Source organism: Aulonocara stuartgranti (genome assembly GCF_965226115.1).
Source record: "Aulonocara stuartgranti genome assembly, chromosome: 14".
NCBI lineage: Eukaryota > Metazoa > Chordata > Actinopteri > Cichliformes > Cichlidae > Aulonocara > Aulonocara stuartgranti.
Genome location: NC_138950.1, coordinates 7544091 through 7562958, shown reverse-complemented (window position 1 = coordinate 7562958; position 18868 = coordinate 7544091). Strand labels below are relative to the sequence as shown.

The 18868-nt window shown below is 39.4% G+C and overlaps 1 protein-coding gene across 6 annotated transcripts in view; it reads right to left on the bottom strand.

The window, feature by feature from the left end:
* Window positions 1–1778: 1778 nt before the first annotated feature.
* The window catches only part of cntn5 (contactin 5), a 114980-nt gene continuing 97890 nt past the window's right edge, over window positions 1779–18868 (bottom strand). For 4 of the 6 annotated variants that reach the window (XM_082503530.1, XM_082503535.1, XM_082503533.1 and 1 more), the window contains 11 exons: window positions 18507–18694; window positions 16984–17104; window positions 14235–14393; window positions 11349–11498; window positions 10596–10666; window positions 4717–4951; window positions 4523–4632; window positions 4228–4414; window positions 3952–4064; window positions 3132–3300; window positions 1779–2666 (listed from right to left, as the gene is read on the bottom strand). In XM_082503530.1, coding sequence (XP_082359656.1) covers window positions 2563–2666; window positions 3132–3300; window positions 3952–4064; window positions 4228–4414; window positions 4523–4632; window positions 4717–4951; window positions 10596–10666; window positions 11349–11498; window positions 14235–14393; window positions 16984–17104; window positions 18507–18694 — 1607 coding nt within the window. In that variant the 3' untranslated portion in view covers window positions 1779–2562. The remainder of the gene's footprint in view (window positions 2667–3131; window positions 3301–3951; window positions 4065–4227; window positions 4415–4522; window positions 4633–4716; window positions 4952–10595; window positions 10667–11348; window positions 11499–14234; window positions 14394–16983; window positions 17105–18506; window positions 18695–18868) is intronic. The other 2 variants (XM_082503532.1, XM_082503534.1) reach the window with 1 other exon arrangement.

Sequence of the window (18868 nt, the reverse complement as noted above, 5' to 3'; positions counted from 1 at the left end):
AAAGCGATTCCCTGAACAACAACTCTGCAAAGACAATTTAATACTTGACTCTGTAAGTTTTATAAAATGGAAGGACAGTAGGGAATGCATGAAGCGGCAGTATGAAGATATTGGCTGGTTGTTTTTTGAAAGGCTGTTTTTGACACAGCAGAGTCACTCTCCTTGTGTGCATGATGCAAGTGTCAGAGAAAGCTAACTCAGAATGACAAGGGGACAACCTTTACACGTGGCATGCTAGCTTCAAATCATCCAATCTGTTTTGAAATTTAAATTCCAAAAGTATTGTTTTCGGAGCAAGGTTGCTCCGTTTTCGGTTTGACATTTTAGTCGGTGTGTGGCTAACTCAATCAAAACCAGTGTAGTGTGACTCCTTTAGTCACACTACAGACAGGTAGGCCAGGTTATACACACGTTAGAAAAATGTACCTAAGGTAATATTTTTATGTCTATTTCTATGGCCAAGTCATTAAAAATATTCAAATACTACAGTAATGGCAGCTTATTTTTAACATACAAAATGTAACTACAAGTAGTGTCATCAAAAACAGCAAAAATATTGTTTTTTTAATCTCAAGCAATATGCATTAGACCCATTACCATTGAATATACTGTAGATTACTAAAAAGCACAGTATATCCTGCACACATCCACATGCATGCACACACACACTGACATTAACCTAGGGGGAGTTCATGTTTTAATTGCTGACACTATAGCTTCTGGCTCTCTGAACCAAATGGGTCCCCTTGCTGGATACATAATCCATTATCATAAATCAGATGCGCCAACACAGTCAGGTGCTGCATGAATAATTAAAGGTTGGTACATTAGCACTTGTGTGGAGGCATGTGTTTGAGCCGACATCATTGAACAGGCTAAAAGCACCACAAAACCCCTCCATTGACATTAAACAGCTTAATGCTTAGCACTACAGACAGAAATGATGTACAAGTTAGAAAGAGGAGACCACTCTCACCATCCTCCCCTTTTGAACGTAACCAAAACAGAGAAGTCCGAAAGAAGAGTATCTATGGGATAGACACTGCTCGGAGCAGTGTTCGTCCTCTGTTCTGCTGTGTGGTCGTATCTCTTGTGGTTGAGCCAGCACCCTTGTCTGAACCTGCGCGGGTGAGCCAGGTTACTCTGACTCTGTAATAGAGTCCACAGAGCTAGAGGCAGAGGAAGCAAAAGGTCGGTTCAGGCAAGAAGGCTTTAGGACTATAGATCTCCATACTAACATTAATTACACTTGAGGCAAATTCATTTGGATTTCTGCCCTGTAAGATAAGCTTTTACTGCAGACAAGGCAAGAGAGAAGCCCAGGAGGAAGGAGAGATACTCTTGATGCTGTCCTATTTGGCTCTGCAGAGTGTCTTTTATCACACAAAGTTTTGCGGCCTCTAATGCCACGCATGTGAAATTTAATCTACCCATATCTTACATGACACATGGCCAAGACTCCTTAAAATGCAAACCTGTGTGATAGCTCAGCAAGGTTCTATATGATTTGAGTTTTAGTTTAAATATGTGAATGAATGGCCTGTTGTCCTGATGGAAGCAGTCATCAGAAGATGAGCACCTGATGTTGTAGTCCGTCTGCTTCAATGTTTGACCTTTTGTGTCATTTTTGTGTTCAGAGATGGTTTTCTGGATACCTTGGGTGTAGCTACTGGATATTAGAGTTATTTCACGGACACACACGCACACACACCTATACGAACAGACATTCTGAAAGTCAGAAATTCCAAAAACAATCATTTAAAAAATATACATCACATTTATTTGTACTGACACCAGGAGTCCGTACAGAGCTATCTTTGTCTATTAATGTGTTTGGGCACAGCATGTACCCAAACCACTGTTTCCTACTTCCATACATCCAACAGTTAACAAACTGTATCACCAAGCATTGCTTAATTGCTACCAAAAAACAGAGTTTGACATAGCTGACACACACCACTGTTTTTCTCTAAAGGTAACACAATGTACAAAAAGCAAGTCTGGAAATAGTAAGATTCTTGGTTCCATAAAAAAAACTTTTTTCTCCTCAATGTGTGAATAAGAAAACAATGCACTTATCTCTACTGAGCCTCTGCTGCATTGCTTGTTAGGCAGCCAAGGGGTAAATTGATGCAGATAAGTAATGAAAAGAAACAGGTCGGCTGATCCCTGTATTACTACCACAGCAGCTTTCAAGGAATTGTTCATGCTCTGTAGAGCCCCGGAGCTGTAGGAGCCGTCTGGAAGTAGTTAGATGCCAGTCATTGAGAGGAACACATAATGTTAAATTAAGTGATTAAACAAATCCTTCCACATAATGTATACTACAGTACAACACTATTGTGATGTTGGAAAGAATGGCGCAACTCAAATGTCTCAAAGAAAACTGAATTGAAAAGGAGGGACTCTGAAGAGCTGCATGTGAACTGGCAGAATCAAACCCCTTCAGCACACCTCAGGCCCTTTGAGATGGGTAAGGCCGAAGCAAGCAGGCAGTCAGAGAGAAAAAGGGAGCAGAAGACTGGTGGCTCCCTTCATGAAAGTGAGGACACCACCGTGGCCTCACCAGGAAGCTGAAGGCACCAGAAGAACCAGGAGGATCGCAGTCCATGTTAGGCTCCGTGGCAGGCAGTGCACTGAGCACTGGTTGCTTTTTGCTCGGACACCTAAGGAAAGCAAGTGGATGAGAGGAGAGTCAATACAAAGATGAATTCTTTTTTTAATGCTAAATTATGTATTCAATATAGTGGTCTATATATCGGGAGCGTGTAGCTGCATGGAAATAATCTTTTTCCTGAAGGGTGGAAAATGAGTGGTGGAATATAGAGACAAAGAGGAAAACTGCAACTGCCTTTAAAATCTGGCTGGTCACACGTAACACTGCAAAGTTTCGGTTCATTCTGTTGCTTAGAAGTTAATTGGCTGTGCAGGAGTAGGAAGGTTTGTGTGGGCGAGGTAATTAAAACAGTATTAGCCAAAGAAAACTTGGCTCGCTGAACAGCTGTGGTGACTAAATTAAGGGCAGGACATAAGATTGCTACAAAGAGAAAACAGCTTGTGCATAGAAATTGGATTTCAGAGGTCATGTAATGTGAGTGAGAAGAGAGGCAACTAAGCAGCTTCCAGCTTACCAGAGGAAGTGACAAGTCGAACTTGGGAGCTGAAGGCTCCCTCTCCCCCTTCACTGAGCGCCCGCACCTCGATGACATAAGTGCCACCCTCTGGCAGTGAGAGCATGGTTGAAGGGTTAATGGTTCTTGTCACCTGGTTGTGGCCTCTGCCCTCCTGTTTCAGTAACACCTGCATTACATATGCACATTGAAGGTTTACTTCACTTTTTTTTTTTCCCGCATATCACACTAAAAGTGCATTCAGACCCCTATGAAAGAAAAAAATGGTCAAATAAGCTAAGTGTATTTGCAGATATATTCTTATTTGTTACAAAACTAGGTCAGTAGAAATGCTGCAAGCTATTCTTTATGAGAAAGTAGTAGTTTGAATGTAAACCCTGCTGAAGGTAATGGTAATACCTATTGCATTTATATAGTTGTGTATCATAGGTCATTTTTCAATCTTTTCGAGAGGTATCATTTCTCTAAGATACAGTCGGGGAAATAATTATTTGATCCTAATAATTATTCAACTTTTATGTAATGTGTTTTTGTTTTCGTTGATATCCCGTCTCTCTCCATTAAAATGAAACGACCATAAACATTAAAGACTGTTTATTTCTTTGCGAGTTAGCAAACATACGCATTCAGCAGGGGATCAAATAATTATTTGCCACAGTGTATAAACTATAAACACGGCTACTCATGTGGAGACGAGGAGAGTTTGAGATCAATCTTTAGCAAAATCGAGGATAGGATACTTTGTTTGGGAACTTTTCCTCCCTGCATTAACAATTTACCAGATTTTATGTAACTGAACAATATAAGGATGGATCATTACCATGTACCCGATGACATCAGACTCATTGTCTTTTGCCTTCACGGGGTCCCAGCTTAAGGACACGTTGTTGCCCTCCTGAAGCCAGTGAAGGTTGGCTGGTGGCTGAGCAGGAGCTATGGATATAACACAACACCCAAAGTCCAAATTTAAAAAGACTTTAAAAGAGAGCTTCAGCCAACTAGGTCAATTACTACACTTTCTACAGGCAAGCAAACTTAACAAGTAGCCTGTATTCCATATATAGTATTATGAGATTAGTGTCAGTGCTGTACTCACGGGGTTTCCTGGTCTTGGCTGTGACAGCAGTACTGCCAGGACCTTGGCCAATGCTGTTGAAGCCTTTTACTGTAATGGCATACACACTGTTCCCCTCTAATCCTGTCAAGACCATCGATGTCTCATTTTTTACAGTTTGTTGTTTTTTTCCTGACTCCTCCAGCTCCATATCCTTCCAGTAGCTGACCTGTTAATAGAAATTAAGGACAGAAAAATGCAAGAAGGAGAACGTTTTACAAAATGTCACACACCAAAAGTGTGCAAAGAAACAATCACAGACATAATTTATACAAACCTCATATCCTCTTGGTTTTCCAGGACCAGGCGTGGGCGATTTCCAAGTCACTCTAATTTCTGAGGAAGAAATGCCGTAAGCTTTCACATCAGACGGCGCTTCCCTTGGCTCTGTAAAACAACAGTGAAGATCTAATGGAGAAAACAACTCCTCCTCTGTCTTTAAAATTCATACAACCATGAATATTAACTTACCCCCCTCAGCAGAGTGGATGATGACAACTTTGCTAAATGGCCCATCTCCCTTATTGTTGTAGACACCAACCTTCACTTCAAAGGGGGTAAGAGGAGGGAAGGTCTCGTCCCTGTATTTGTACATCGTAGAGTCTGCGGAAGTCACCATCTTCTCCTTCCACCCTCGTGTCCCGTTGGCACGAAATGCAACAATATACCCAAAACCCTCACCATTTTGGAACTCCTCAGATACAGGCTGAAAACACAGAAAGAGGAGACTCAATCACCATGGAGTGTATTTCACTGGTATAAGAATACAAAAGCAGCTCAGCAGCACTTAAACTCTTTGACTGAAAGTGCATCATTTTCACAATTTCCAATCTGGACAGCTTCATCATTGAAAGCAAGGATCTCATTGAATGAAAAAAGAAGTTTCTCCTCTGCGGTAATCCCGTTTAACCAGCTTTCAATTTCCTACCCATTTACTGCAACTGTCTGCCAGTATTAATAAAGATGCAGTCAGTCTTGAGCAATGGAAACAAATCATATCTGGCTCAGTTGTGCCCATTATGTAGCTATTTATCTTTCCATGTCTGACAGGAGGATTTTGGGGACACGGGTTTCCAGTGATTATCTGTGGTTTTCCTATAGTGGTGAAACTGGGAAGTGTCTTCCACAGCTGCTCTGTACTTAATCAAATCAAGTGCCAATTTATTAAGTGAGCTAGAATCTAATTAAAATATGAGCAGCAGGGATTAAATCTTTGGCTAAATTTAATAAATGACAAACACCTGTACACCTGTTTTTGGCAAGTATGCTGCATTTGCTGTAATGTGTTGATTTGCATAAGCTTCAGAGTGATACAGTCCCCTGAAGGCATCACCCGCATTAGCTATCTAGTCTGTAGGGGGATTGCGTGGGAATAGAGATGTAGTTCACATTTCATTCGACAATGACCAATCACCGTGACTGCCTAATTACAGGGATGATCAGTGGAAATGAATTAGCTTCCATCAAAATTATTCTCACGGCTGGCAGAGATTTGAAAGAGATGCCAAGGAACACAGGTCTTTACAAAACAGCGTGAACAAATTAGCTAGTTAAGTTCAGAAAGACTTTGGGATGTGAGATAGTCACAGATAAGCGTGGACACAGTTTGAACTGAGGTAAGTCTTAAGGCTCAGTGATGGGGACTATGGAGGCATCACTAATGGTCCTCCCTTTGGCTACAAGTGTAAAAGCAGTCTCTCGCAGTCGCCTCTAAAGAGATGGCTGAATGAAGCTGCAGAGACTGTTTAGTCATTCATCCTGCTTAATAACCCTGCCCACCATGGCTGTCCAGGCTCTGACAACTTTCCACAGATGATTGGAAAGGCGGAACTGCCATGCGCACACATGCCCTGACTGCCAAAAAGGGCTAACATTCCTGCTCCGTCTCCTCTAATATCCATCTCCATTGATCACTGACAGAGTCTTGATTTATTTCCAAAAGCATTTAGCAGAAGCAAGAACAAATAGGGTAGAGCTAAAACTACTTAAAATGCCAAGAACCAGAAGGAGGCTACTGTATCAAAGTGAAGTGTCTCAGCATTGTGCTGTGATTCTCTCGAAAACTGACACACTTCCTGATGGGTGACCAATTCTTGTACCTCAAAATTGGCAGAGAGACAATATAATTCTTGAAGAAGCACTTAAATTTTTCACTGTTGTAGGCTCGCTACTTCACAAGTGACTTGATCTGACTGGAGAAAATGTCTGAATGAAAACAAATGAGGAGACTGAATAATGTTCGCTCTCACTTTTATGCTGAGCCACTCGTGGAAGAACCTAATTCTTCAGATCATGGATGTGCGTGAACGAAAGTCACAGCTATAAACCTTATGAGGAGAATCGTGAGCAAGAAATTGCTGTTTGTAATTATTTAAATTCACGCATGACTCATAAGGGCTCTTTATTAGGCTTTTGTGTCATACCAAGCATCAATCGTTATTTTATGAGCTTTATGTGTCCCTCAACATGGGGCGCTATGGTATTTATAAGATGGATGTCATTGTGCTATACTAGCCAAGCTAATGACACTCTTGAGTTATAAATAGGAAATGGTCTACCACCAAACAGCATCCCATCTGGAATGGACATTATCCCCCATAATGTGCCATGGAGGTGCACATCTCCTGATGTGAAGGTTATCTTCCCAGTGGCAGTTGGGCTCCCATACTTAATAACTACAAGAATAACTGTCAGTTGCCTCTACATCTGTTCACTGGTCCCCTGTTAATGTATCCTTCAGCTGATCTCAATTGCAAATTCTCAGCTCTGCTCATAGCAATTCAGTAGCTGCATTGGCCTGAATCTGGCTGAGAGCCAGGCTGTCCACTTGGAAATGGTTCATACTAATATCCCGCTTACTTGTTGTGAAACTTATTATATTTTCTACAACTATTGTAGCTTGAGATTACAAACAGATTTTCATAAACACCTCTGGATTTAGAGAGAATGACGCTAAGAGTCAAGGTTAATCTTTACTGCGCCTCTCTGGTGGGACCAAATTTTAAATTCAGTACATCTTAATCACTTGCCAGACTGATGTAGCTCTGTGTAGTAAATGGCCCAGCTGGCCGTCTTTGAACCGTGTCAGCAATTTTTGCAATTATTACCAAGTTGCGCCCTCTAACTTTAAGATCCGTGATGTTTAAGCAAATTTCTCAAGGCTAAATTAGAACCCTGTTTAAAATGCAATGAGCTATGATCTTGAGCCACTCCTTGGCCACTGTTAATAATAAGCTTGTAATAAACATGGTAATATTGCCACAGCTCCCAACACATCATCTATACATGTTGAAATGCAGAGCCATTTATAACCACAATCTGCACATGTGCTGGAAATGACTGTAGACAGATGTTTAGTCTGTTATCTCGTGTATGTTCTGCCTTTGTACAACAGCCAGTTCAACGGTTGGTCCTGAGGAAAACTGTTCTGTCCCAGTGGGCCAATGACTTTCCATATCTGAGTATAAATTCAATGAAAGTCAGAGAAAATCATCCAGTATATCACAGCAGATGGGTCTCCCACGTCTCTGTGTCTAAATGGAAAAAGGTCACTTTGCCCTAATGATGAATGTTCACCTGAGCCCCTCACAGCTCACATGGCATCCTATGTGATATACCCCTCTAGGAAAGGCAAGGGAGATAATGTGCATCTCCCTTGCCTTTCCTAATAAAAGGGTCAATGCTGCCTTGGAGTTCAGTGCATCACCACCTGGGTTATTTTATCTTTGTTTCTACAGCTGAGGAACTTTCCAGTATGTAGTGCAAACTGTCGTGTTTGTTGGAAATGACAGCTGCAGTAAGTTACAGCAACAAAGAAGTAGAGAAATTCTTTTCAATCAGCAACACACCGAGGGCCCAAGCTTCAAGAACTTTTGAGTTTAGGGTGTAAAAGCGCACTTTGGTCTGCTTTTGACCACCTACACCTGACACAGCTGATGAGAAAGAATTCTGTAGTGCTACAGCTTATGTCACGGTAGTATAGTTAAATGTGGTTTACCTCTTTGTTTCTGGTGTTCAATAAAAAAATAGATAATCTTACAGTTATGTCTTCTCTATGCAACAGTGCACAATTGTATTTGGTTTGCAAATCAGTCCCACTGTCGTGCCACATGTAGAATGGAAGTAGAAATAAAAGTGTATTCTTATATAAAAAATATATAACTTAGGGTTATCAAAATTCATTTTCTAGTTTTTAGGAACATTATTTACATTTTTTCCAAAACATCGCTGCAATCAAGCATACAGACTATGCACACCTGGACTGTAATTAGAACTGCACACCTCCAGGTGTTACTGTGGCCAGACATGTTCAGAAGAAGATGGAGTGTGCAGCTGTTTTCCCTGGTTGCCCGGTGTTGTGAATGGAGACACAAGGGGGAAACTGACATGAATGGTTTGTTTTGAGGAAATTATCAGTGGAGAAATAATAATTAATCAAAATGAAAAGGTTGGTGAACATAAAAAAACAGGTTTGGGTATTTTGCAACAGTCAGGTGTTTGATTAATAACTTTTGGAGTGAATGCCTGTATTTGTGGCTTGACACTGGGAAACACTGCTTGTTAGAAACTTTATAACGTGTACACACAGAAGGTGTAGTGGGCCAATAAAAGCAACAATGCCATGATAAGAAACTGTATGTGTTATTTTTGTGATGTGCTGAAAGTGGACAGATGAACAATGAATAAATAATTCAGGTTTCAAGAGCTTTGTATTTCACAAAAGGAAACGATAAAAACTTATGTGAACTCGACACTTGCGCTCTCAGCAGGTAAGCCTTGATTGTGGGTAAAACACACTCATGTTTGACACCATTCTGTCACGGTCCTGGGCCTGTGGCCCAGTGTTTTGATTCTATATTATTGTTTATTGGGCTGTTTTCCTTTTGGTTCTTGGCTTATGACTACTGGTGTTTTGGTTTCTGTTCTATATTTCTTAGCTTGTGTATTCCTTTGCCTCCTGTCTCTCCTGATGTTCTCTTGTGTATTTTGGTTGGTCACAAGGAAAATATAAAGAAATGAGAGTTGACTCTCCACTTTTGCACAGTGCTGTATCCCAAACTTGGTTCTTACAAAAGGAAATGTAAAACCTTGTATTAGCAGGATAGTGTAATCACAGGTACTATTAATTTGTTCTATACAAGAGTCACAACTTCTCTAAGATCTCGTTTTATTTTTTCGAGCTGCTGAAACTTTTGTCTATGTGTTAATTAGATCTCCCGCTGATGGTTCTGGGAATAGCATGACAATCAAATGCAAGTCCCTAAAAACACAGCGAGCGTTACTGCAGCTAGTCATCGCATCTCACCTCAAGTGAATGCAACTGACTGGAAACGAATGCAATCATCTGTGTATCGTGAAACCATCAGACCATTTCCTTCAAGCTTAGAACCACAAGGACTACCGTCATCCATCAACCATGCTTTATCCTCCTTAATAATGTCTGACAAGTATTCCCAGGAAGTGAAGTTTTTTAGGATGAGCAGCACATGCAGCTCATGTGATGGCAACATCTACATGATTATTAGATGATACGCATTTTTTTTCTTTTTAGTAGTCACTGTTAAACAGTGAATAAAGTCAGAAATGTACTTAGTGATGTTTACAATAAACCTTCTTGCAGTGGGCTCGTTTTTACTCTCGGATTACATTACTGATTCTCATCATGCTGTTTCAGACGCGTCTAGGCGATGATAAATTTCCTTACACAGAGTCCCATTATCACATTTTTAATCCTAGTGAGTAATACTTCCTCAAGTTAAATGATGAATATTTACAGGCTATAGATGTCTTCTTATGTTTACTCATGTAAATGATCCTAAAAATAATCATCATGATGTGCCTTTATGCATGTGGGTTTCCACTACCAGAGGCACTGCTTTGTTCTACAGGGTCACAAGAGAAAACGAGAGGCACTATTTTATGAATCCAGATAATAAAAGTAATCGGAGATAAGATAATAAAAATGGTATTAGTATTTCTAAATCCTTTTGGGGTAACATTTATTATCAGGGTAACTTTGACTTGCACTGATTATTGCAGTCATTATTCCTTGTTCTTCTATCTTCAATCTGGCCTCAAGACATTGACAAGCTTTTTATAAGATTCTGTAAAAACAGGAGTATGTTTATATATTTAGCATCTTGAATTTCAAAGAAAAACCCTTCTATATGTTATTTATGTGCTATTTCTGCTTATGATTATACGGTCTCAGAGGAATTCCAATGTTTGGATCTTGTGCTCGTGAGAAGTATTATTTTTAAATTAAGGGATTTGCCTTTAACACATTTAATTCAACGGGTTTTTTTTTTTGCACATTGTCAAACTTGAATGAAATTGGACAGAAAACCTACCTCCCACGAGATGACCAGTTCATGTCTGCGCCCATTTCCTCCACTAACGTTTGATGGTGCCACTGATGGGACTGTGGAAAACAGAGAGGTTAACACTGACTACAAAATCTCCTTTTTTAAAACTATAGTCAAAGCATCAGAAAACAGCTAAAAAAAAAAAAACTACCTTATTTGGTGGCTGTGCCTTCACTGAAACATCTGTCAATCAAAGTGAGCGCTATTGTAGGTTTCCAGTGCTGTGTTTTGAACTGGAACCTATTTGTTGACATTTAGATCACGTATTGTAACTTTGGGATGGATTACCACAACTGTGCGTAGATACAGCTATTAGTCTGTTAATTACGCTGAAGAGATGGGACAGATTAAATAAGCCACTTTGAAATGACCACTGACCTTTATAATTATTGCATTTTGTAGACGGAAAATGAGCAGTTAGTGAAGCAGCACAGTGAATTTTTGCTCACCGTAAATGCTATATTTTGCTGTGTTGTTGCCTTGGGGCTTTAAAAGCCTGGCTGCTTTTACAGAAACACTAGACTTGTTGAAATTCACATTCATAAGCAGCTTACTTTCAACGTCCTCCCCAATTAAAATAGAGTACATAAACAGTGGGAATACAACATGGTTCTGAAGTGGCATATGGGGGCAACAGCTAAGCTCTCTAACAGCAATAAGTTATCAACTGGATTTTGAATTGACTATAATAAATATAATTGTGCTCTTACAGCTGATGTCTGTCAAAATCTGTATTACCTGCTTCTTTAGTTCTAACTCCTCTCGAAGGTGCACTAGGATCTCCGGTCCCAATTGCATTGGTGGCCACCACTCTAAATTCATATTCCACCCAGGGGTTGAGCTCCACAGCCATGGCTGACTCCATGTCTCCTGTCACTGGCTCTGGGTCTGCACACAAGAGTATTTCCTGTGCGTTTATTTATTCAGAACAACGTTGCAGTTATAGCACTTCAGTTTTCCTTATGTACAGTATATAATAGGTAAGTACCCTAAGTGCCAGCTTAGCGCTTTAAAGGTGTTTGCGGAAAGCACATTGAATAAATCAGTAAGGTATCATATGCCTTTTCTAAAATCCTCTCCAAAGAATAGTATAGCATGCAATAAACAGAAATAAAATGCAACCAGGAGAGGCCAGAGGTTTTTTTTATGGCCAAACAATCAAAGGTTTTGACTTCAATCATGCAACTAAGTAAGTGTTTCACTGTGAAAAGCCACTGAAACAGGCAAGAAGTGGAACAGATCTGGAAGAGCAACACAGCCTGGATTGTGGCCTACAAATTTTTTTTTTTTACAAAGTCTGTTGACATAGTCTACATATGAAAACATACTGTGCATAACATTTCTTAAATCTAATCCTGTCAAACTGTAGAATGACATAAAAAAGGGTCACAATTTATGCCTGTATGCAAAATGTCAGTGTTGGGAGATTTTAACCTGCCTTTCAGTTAAAAACTAGTGTGAACTGAGCCAACAAAAGATTCCTTTGTTCTTATGGACTGTACAACTTCTTTATCATCCTCACAGATTCACTGTGACTTGTTATATTTTCACAGCAGGTGGTGATGTTACACAATTTGCTTTAAAGGTGATATATGGCATTTTGACGCATGAACAACAGCTTAAAACGTTACAGAGTGAAGGTGATTTCAACCATTTTTTGCAGTTTCAGCAGAACAAACCAATGCAATTAAATTACAGCCTCAGACTAAAGGAAAAAAAATCTGATTTTATGAATGTATTTAGAATAGAATTACAAGGAGATAATGCAACTAATCTAGTTGCTTCAGCACTGCCATAATCAAGCGTTGTCAATATTGATCCTGCAATAACAAACAAACATTGACTGAAAGCATATCCATGTCACAAATGAACCAGAGGTCTCTAAAGCAGTGGAGCTTACACTCTTATCATTCACAGCGGCTCACGATGAGATCACTCTGTCAAGCAGGCTGCTCTCCAAACATGAGCTGATAACTCTGTTTGTAAGGAGCAGGAGCTAAAAACCCAATCCCCTTCACGCTAATCTTAACAAGTTCAACACTGACAATATATCAGAGAGACCTAATTGTGCTTTATCAAATTAAATGTAGTTGAACAGACATGATGTGAGAGGAGGGTATACAAAGTATGATTTATATATCTGTGGGGATGAATCATTATCACACCTTAAACTCTGCTATAATTATCACACGCCATATTAAGATGGATTACACACGACGCTTAGCAAGCCTTCATTCTTTAATGCTAAGTGATAGTAATTGATGGCTATTCCATGTAGTTACAGAAGAAAAGGATTTCTTTCTAAGCACTGAAAGTGCGTTTTTTACTAAATGAACATAGATCGGTTTTATAATTCAAGCCCAAAAGGTTAATTTCCTACTTACTGCTGACATGACACTGACTAAAATTCACACCAGTGACATTTGATATGTGCTCAAATTACTTTCTGCTGAGCACCTCTGAACAATAGCCGAATTCAACTAGAAAATGACAGAAAAGTGTGTTTCATGTTCTTTATTAAGACCGACTAGCTGTCGCACTACAGCACCAGCCTCAAAGACTGAAACAAACGGGCGCATCAGCCACATCTCCTCCTTCGCTTAGTGTCTGCAGGAAGATGAAGTGACTCTTGCTCAACACGCACAAGGCAAGGAGCAAAATGAAATTACCCTTTTGAGAACAGTGGTATGAGTGCAAGAGGGAAGGGTAATATGTTGTATTAGTTAATAAGTGTTCTTATTTAAACTTGTACTACTGTACTACTACTTGGTAAGACAGTATTTTTTTAAAGCCATAAGCATTGTCGGGATATGACAGTGCTATTTTGTTGGAAACTGCAGTTTCAAAAAATAGTCAATTCCAACAGAGTCTCATTTTAACTTTACTGGAAAAAATAAGCATGTTTAAAACTTGACATAAATGATCCCCATAGTTAATTTTACCCTAAGACAACTTCATAGATATCGACTTTTAACATATCTTCTTGTGATTTGTTTAATTGTACTACTATACACGACAAGAGCATTTTTAAAGCCTTCTAAAATTAAAAAATTTAATATTTAATATTACAGTTAGTTAAAAATGCACTTGCTAACCAGGTTATCTAGAAACAAATTCACCAACTTCCAAGGTGCAAGGAGACGTAGAGGTAAGTTCAGCTGCATATTCATGACTCACATGGACAAGCAGATAAACTAGAACTAAAATAAACTCAGACTGCACTGGAGTGACTTCATACTCTGTTAGGCATAGCCTTCATTCAAACACTTGAATGAATGAAACAGTGAATACGATCAATTTGCTTCTTATTTATCCTATCGTATCCTATTCCTACTGTTAAAAATCTCACACGTAGAAGGCAATGTTTACATGGGCATCAGAGAGCACTGTTTTCATAGTTTTTTCTATAGCAACTGTTTAAAACGAGGAATTCAAATTTTTAATATAAGTAAGAGAAGATTGCCAAAGAAAATTGTATTTGTTTCTCTTGAAAACAGTAACCTTGATCAGGTTGGATTGATTCTCTATCTTGGTATAGAACTTTGGGCAGGATTACGACCTTTGTATATATCCTCACATTAACCTCCCAGATCTACAGGCTGCAATTTGCTCCTTATTGATTACCTGTTTTGACAGTTTGCCAACCTAATGAAAATGGGCTTCGGGCCTGTATATTATAAGTGCTGATAGGGCTGTGGTTGTCGACGCCACGTGTCCACGACAGAGTGGCTGTGGTGTCTGTGATCTCCTCCACTATCACCACTCCAGGTGGTCCGGGGGGGCCTGGTGGAAGAAAAAGGAGACACAGATAAAACATGTTTGAAAGTTTAAAAGAAAAAAACGCTTCTGAAATGGCCACGCAAAAAAGGAAAAAACCAAACAATCATCAATCTTTGCTGCTGTTTGAATCAATTTTTAAGCTGGCCCATTGTGATGTTTTCATTATGGGCTGTTACAATTAGATACACTAATGGATGCAACTGCGGAAGCATTAGGAGGGAAATGCAGCTGTGCGTGTATGGTGACAAAACCAGCTCCCTGTTGTAATCTTTACACAAACAGACACCAGACAAGAACACAACATACTAAACTGACTAAAGTGAAGCAGGATGCAGGTTGACACAGATTCATTGCCAAGGATTTGACGATGATTAAGGGATAGCGACGCTTCCTTTTTGGATTTTTGGAGGGAATTGCCAGTTCTGCTCAGCGTGACTGGACGGCAGGCCTTCCTCTGTTTTAATACAGCTGAACATATGTTTACCTAAGTCTTCAGAGGTAAACGTATACTGCAGCTAAAGCAAACATCTAAGGACTCTAGAGGGAACAGCTGTAAATGAAAAAGCAGACAGGTGGCGCGCTCAGTGAAAATCAATCTACTGTGTCCCCCCAAAAGTGCCCATGAGAAAGCTACACTGCAAGGGCCATTTCTTTGCACTGTGGGATCCAAATAATTACTGTCATAGGCGTCTATATGGAATGTTTTGCCAGTGTTTGGGCAGTGAATGAGTTGATTTCTATTAGCTACAGCTAGTTAGCAGCTTAAGCTTTGACAGGTAGGAGACAACTTACTGTTTATTTTATGTCCTTTCTTATTAATAGTATATGGTATTTAAATGTTGTATCTGCAGATGATGCAGATGCTTAAAATAACAATTTGAATTGTAGATGTTTTGTATCTTGGAAACAAAGATATTTTCATTATATATATAAAAAACCGAAGTCTGCATGCAAATAACTGCATCAACTCAAAATTAATGTGAACGATACATGCTAGCCATTGCCAGTAATAAATACCATCCTTTCTGCAGATGTGCAGTTGACATGACAAATATCCACCTATAATGATGTCCGGGGGATGCATTCGTGCTTCTCTACCATGTTTTATATTTTTTGTTATTAACTAATGCATTTGTTTTGTTTTGTCAGCTGTAATGAAAACATATTAAACTGTGGCTCATAACTAGAGGTGCATATTAAATTGCATACTTTACATACTCTGCTAATAATAGCACAGATAATAATTCATTTCTAGGGAGCTGTGTTGCAAATCCCCCCACCGTTTTTCATCCCAAGTTACCTGTCTGATTGCTCACCATAGGTTTTCTAATAAAAGTGAAAAATCCACAATGTCAAATGAAAAAAAAAAAGAAGTAAAATAACGACAAACAAAACTATTTTTGTTGTACTGGGTTTTAGTGGAGTTTCTGTTCATAGTTCCTCTCCCTTAAAGAGTAACTTTCTTTCAACCTATCTCCCCTCTGATTGGCTGGCTGTCAAAAATGTCACACAACTGGTATGGGTTACTGCTATAAGCCTGAGATGACCATATTAATGCCACAGCATCCCTACTCAGTGACATCTTTACATATAAGCGTAGTAATAATTTTTTTAGCTGAAGGTTAAAAAGATGACTTCATTACTTGAAATTATGAAATTATAATTGTTATATATGAGAGAAAATGAAACACATTCGAGGTTTACTTTAAACCCCAACACTAACAGTTTGAGTCTACCTGCACAACAGTATTCCAGTGTCACTCACCAACCACTGATATTAAAGTATTGCCCGATTATAACACAGACAATCAACAGGCAAAGCTTAACTTGACATAGATTTGCTTTCATTATAAATATTCCTGCCATCTCCCATGAAAACTCCCCAGGCAATGAGGCTTAAATAGTGTCACTCATAAAATGATGATTAGCCTGACAATGCGTTAATGTGTCATTACAACAGTCAAAAAAAAACAAAAAGCCCAGAACTTGCATGGGCAATTTTCAGCAACAATCAAAAAATAACCAACGCATTTGATCACTAGACATTTCAGTCAATCTATTTAACAGCACATAGCAAACCTGTTCATGCAGATGCAACATCTGCTGAGGACATTCACCATGATAATGTAAAATTAGTAGAAATGATCAAAAAGGGGCAATAATGTGGAAGTAGTCTTGGCGCAATTGTCCCCAGCAGGAGCAAATCTCTAATGATCACTGTAATTAACCAACTTCCCAGATGAGCTGCACTTGTAACAAATTGGGCTAATTTAATAGATTCCAAGAAATTGTTAACATTATTTCAGAGAATTACTAATAGCTTTAAAGCACTGGCTCACTAAATTTGAAAGTCTGTCTTGGGCCCACATGTGCCCAATGCCCATATGTTCACCGAGATAGTTTTTCATTATGTCAATGTTCCTGTTCACCTAAAAGCTAGCCAAGTGGCACAGTGACTTGGACTAAATTCTCCAAGAGTGTGCAATACGGTAATTCTGTACTGCAGTTGTGGATTAGTTCAAGAGAAGCAGTAAGTCGCCAGCAATAAAGAGCGCGCAAGACGTCACAGTGTACTGCCAGATAACAAGCTTACCTCGCACAAGAAGTTCTGCCTCTGCAAATACAGTGTCAGCGCTGGTCTGGGCTCTGCACCCGTATTTCCCAGCATGCTTCAACAAAATGTTCCTAATCATCAGATCCACTGTTGAAGACTGCTGCAATTGGGAAAGGAAAGCATTAAAAAGTTAGGTATTAGGCAAGCCTAAATGTGCTCGACACAAAAAGTGTGATTCCTTTACATCTTGTAGAGGCTCATGTGGCTTGAAAAATTCCTGTTTAATTCAGGTGCTTGCTTGGTGCTACATTCTTCAGCTACCCGTATTTTCTCTCTGCTGAAATGAGAAATGCCTAAGGCAAGACTGGGAATAATTCAAAGTCTACAGGCAGCTGTTTAGCAGGAAACCTGATTAAAATTACAAACCATGCATCAGCCAGGCTTCTGTTGTGCCTGTAAAGAATTGTCACTGCAAATACTTCCTCCCTAGAGGACAGGTTGTGGCAGAGGACATATCAGGGCAGATGTGTTTTTAACATCCTCTGTTGATAAAGGAATAGTGACATAAACAGGACTCCCTGCTAGTAGCTTGCTGATTTGTTTTCAACTTTAACATTTTATGGTTGGTCACAATTATGGTGACCAATTATTTTTTTGCAGAGAGGGAAAATAGCACCTCTGAAAAAACACAAAACTAAATTAACTTGTATAAAAATGTTGCACCTTGAGGCAGAAAATTATATATTGATCTATTGATCATCAATTGATCTGCTGGTCCTAAACAAACAAGTGAAACATAGAGGTCAGAAGCGGTCCAGCAAAAATAACAAAGATAAATATGAAGAAGGTGAAAAGACAAGGTTAGTGAAACAGTCCTGTAGCTGAGGGAAGCCAAAGGTTACATTTCTTTCTGTGTATATTCTGCTTTTGCTGGTACATCGCATATAAAGGATCATTGATCCTGTATACCCTGGTCAATTCTAGAGGATAAAAGTCAAAGAGGAGATACTGTGCTATATTAACTCTAGATGGGAATAACTACCGTGTACTTGTTGTGAGCAGAATCTTAGACTTTGCCATAACCAAGCCAAGCTTGTCAGCTTTGAAGAAAAGCTGACAATAGCCTTACCTCTCATACTAAATCACTGGTGACCCTGATAAACCTTCAAAGCTGAGCCAGTATGAGTCAGTGTCTCATTTTCACAGTTCACAGGTGAAATTCAAAACAAAAGGACTGTCTTTGATATGCATAAATGGGTTATTTATTGACTCGCTTTGATGATACCACAAGGGTGTCTGACCTTTGGCGGACCTGATTCTTTTTCAGGTGTAACAAGTGTTCGGTTCAATAAGAATACTAGTAGGAAAATTAACTTAAATAGGTTGGTTGACAGGCTCAATGAATGTGGAAAAATTAAAATTAAACAAAAGGGAAAAAAGCCTTCTGTTTACACAGAACATATGGATATTTATGCAGATAATTAGATAGACAGAGATAAATAGTTAGATAGGAACAAAAGCAAATGTGTTAAAATTGCTGTTAATAGTACTATTGCTCTTACTCGGGCTCTTACTGTTTGGATGTATTCAAAGTGGCCACCGTCATACTGAAAGTTGATTGGTTTCTGGTTGAAGAACCACTGGAAAGCCACATCCAGTGACGTGTCATGTGTCGCCTTGCAGCTCAGCACCACACTCTCCCCGACAGTCACCTCCACTCTGCTCGGGCTAAGCACCACACGCATGGCCTCTGAAAGCACAAAGCTGCTGCACTGTCACCTCAGGCTAATGGAAGGCAGTGCATTTAGCTGTGACATCAGAGGCAGAGCAATCACGGGAACCCAAGCCTAACCTGGGCAAAAACACTCACCTTTGTCAGATAAATATCCTGGTTAGCTCTGTTCTAAACTGTGCGCAGTGCAGC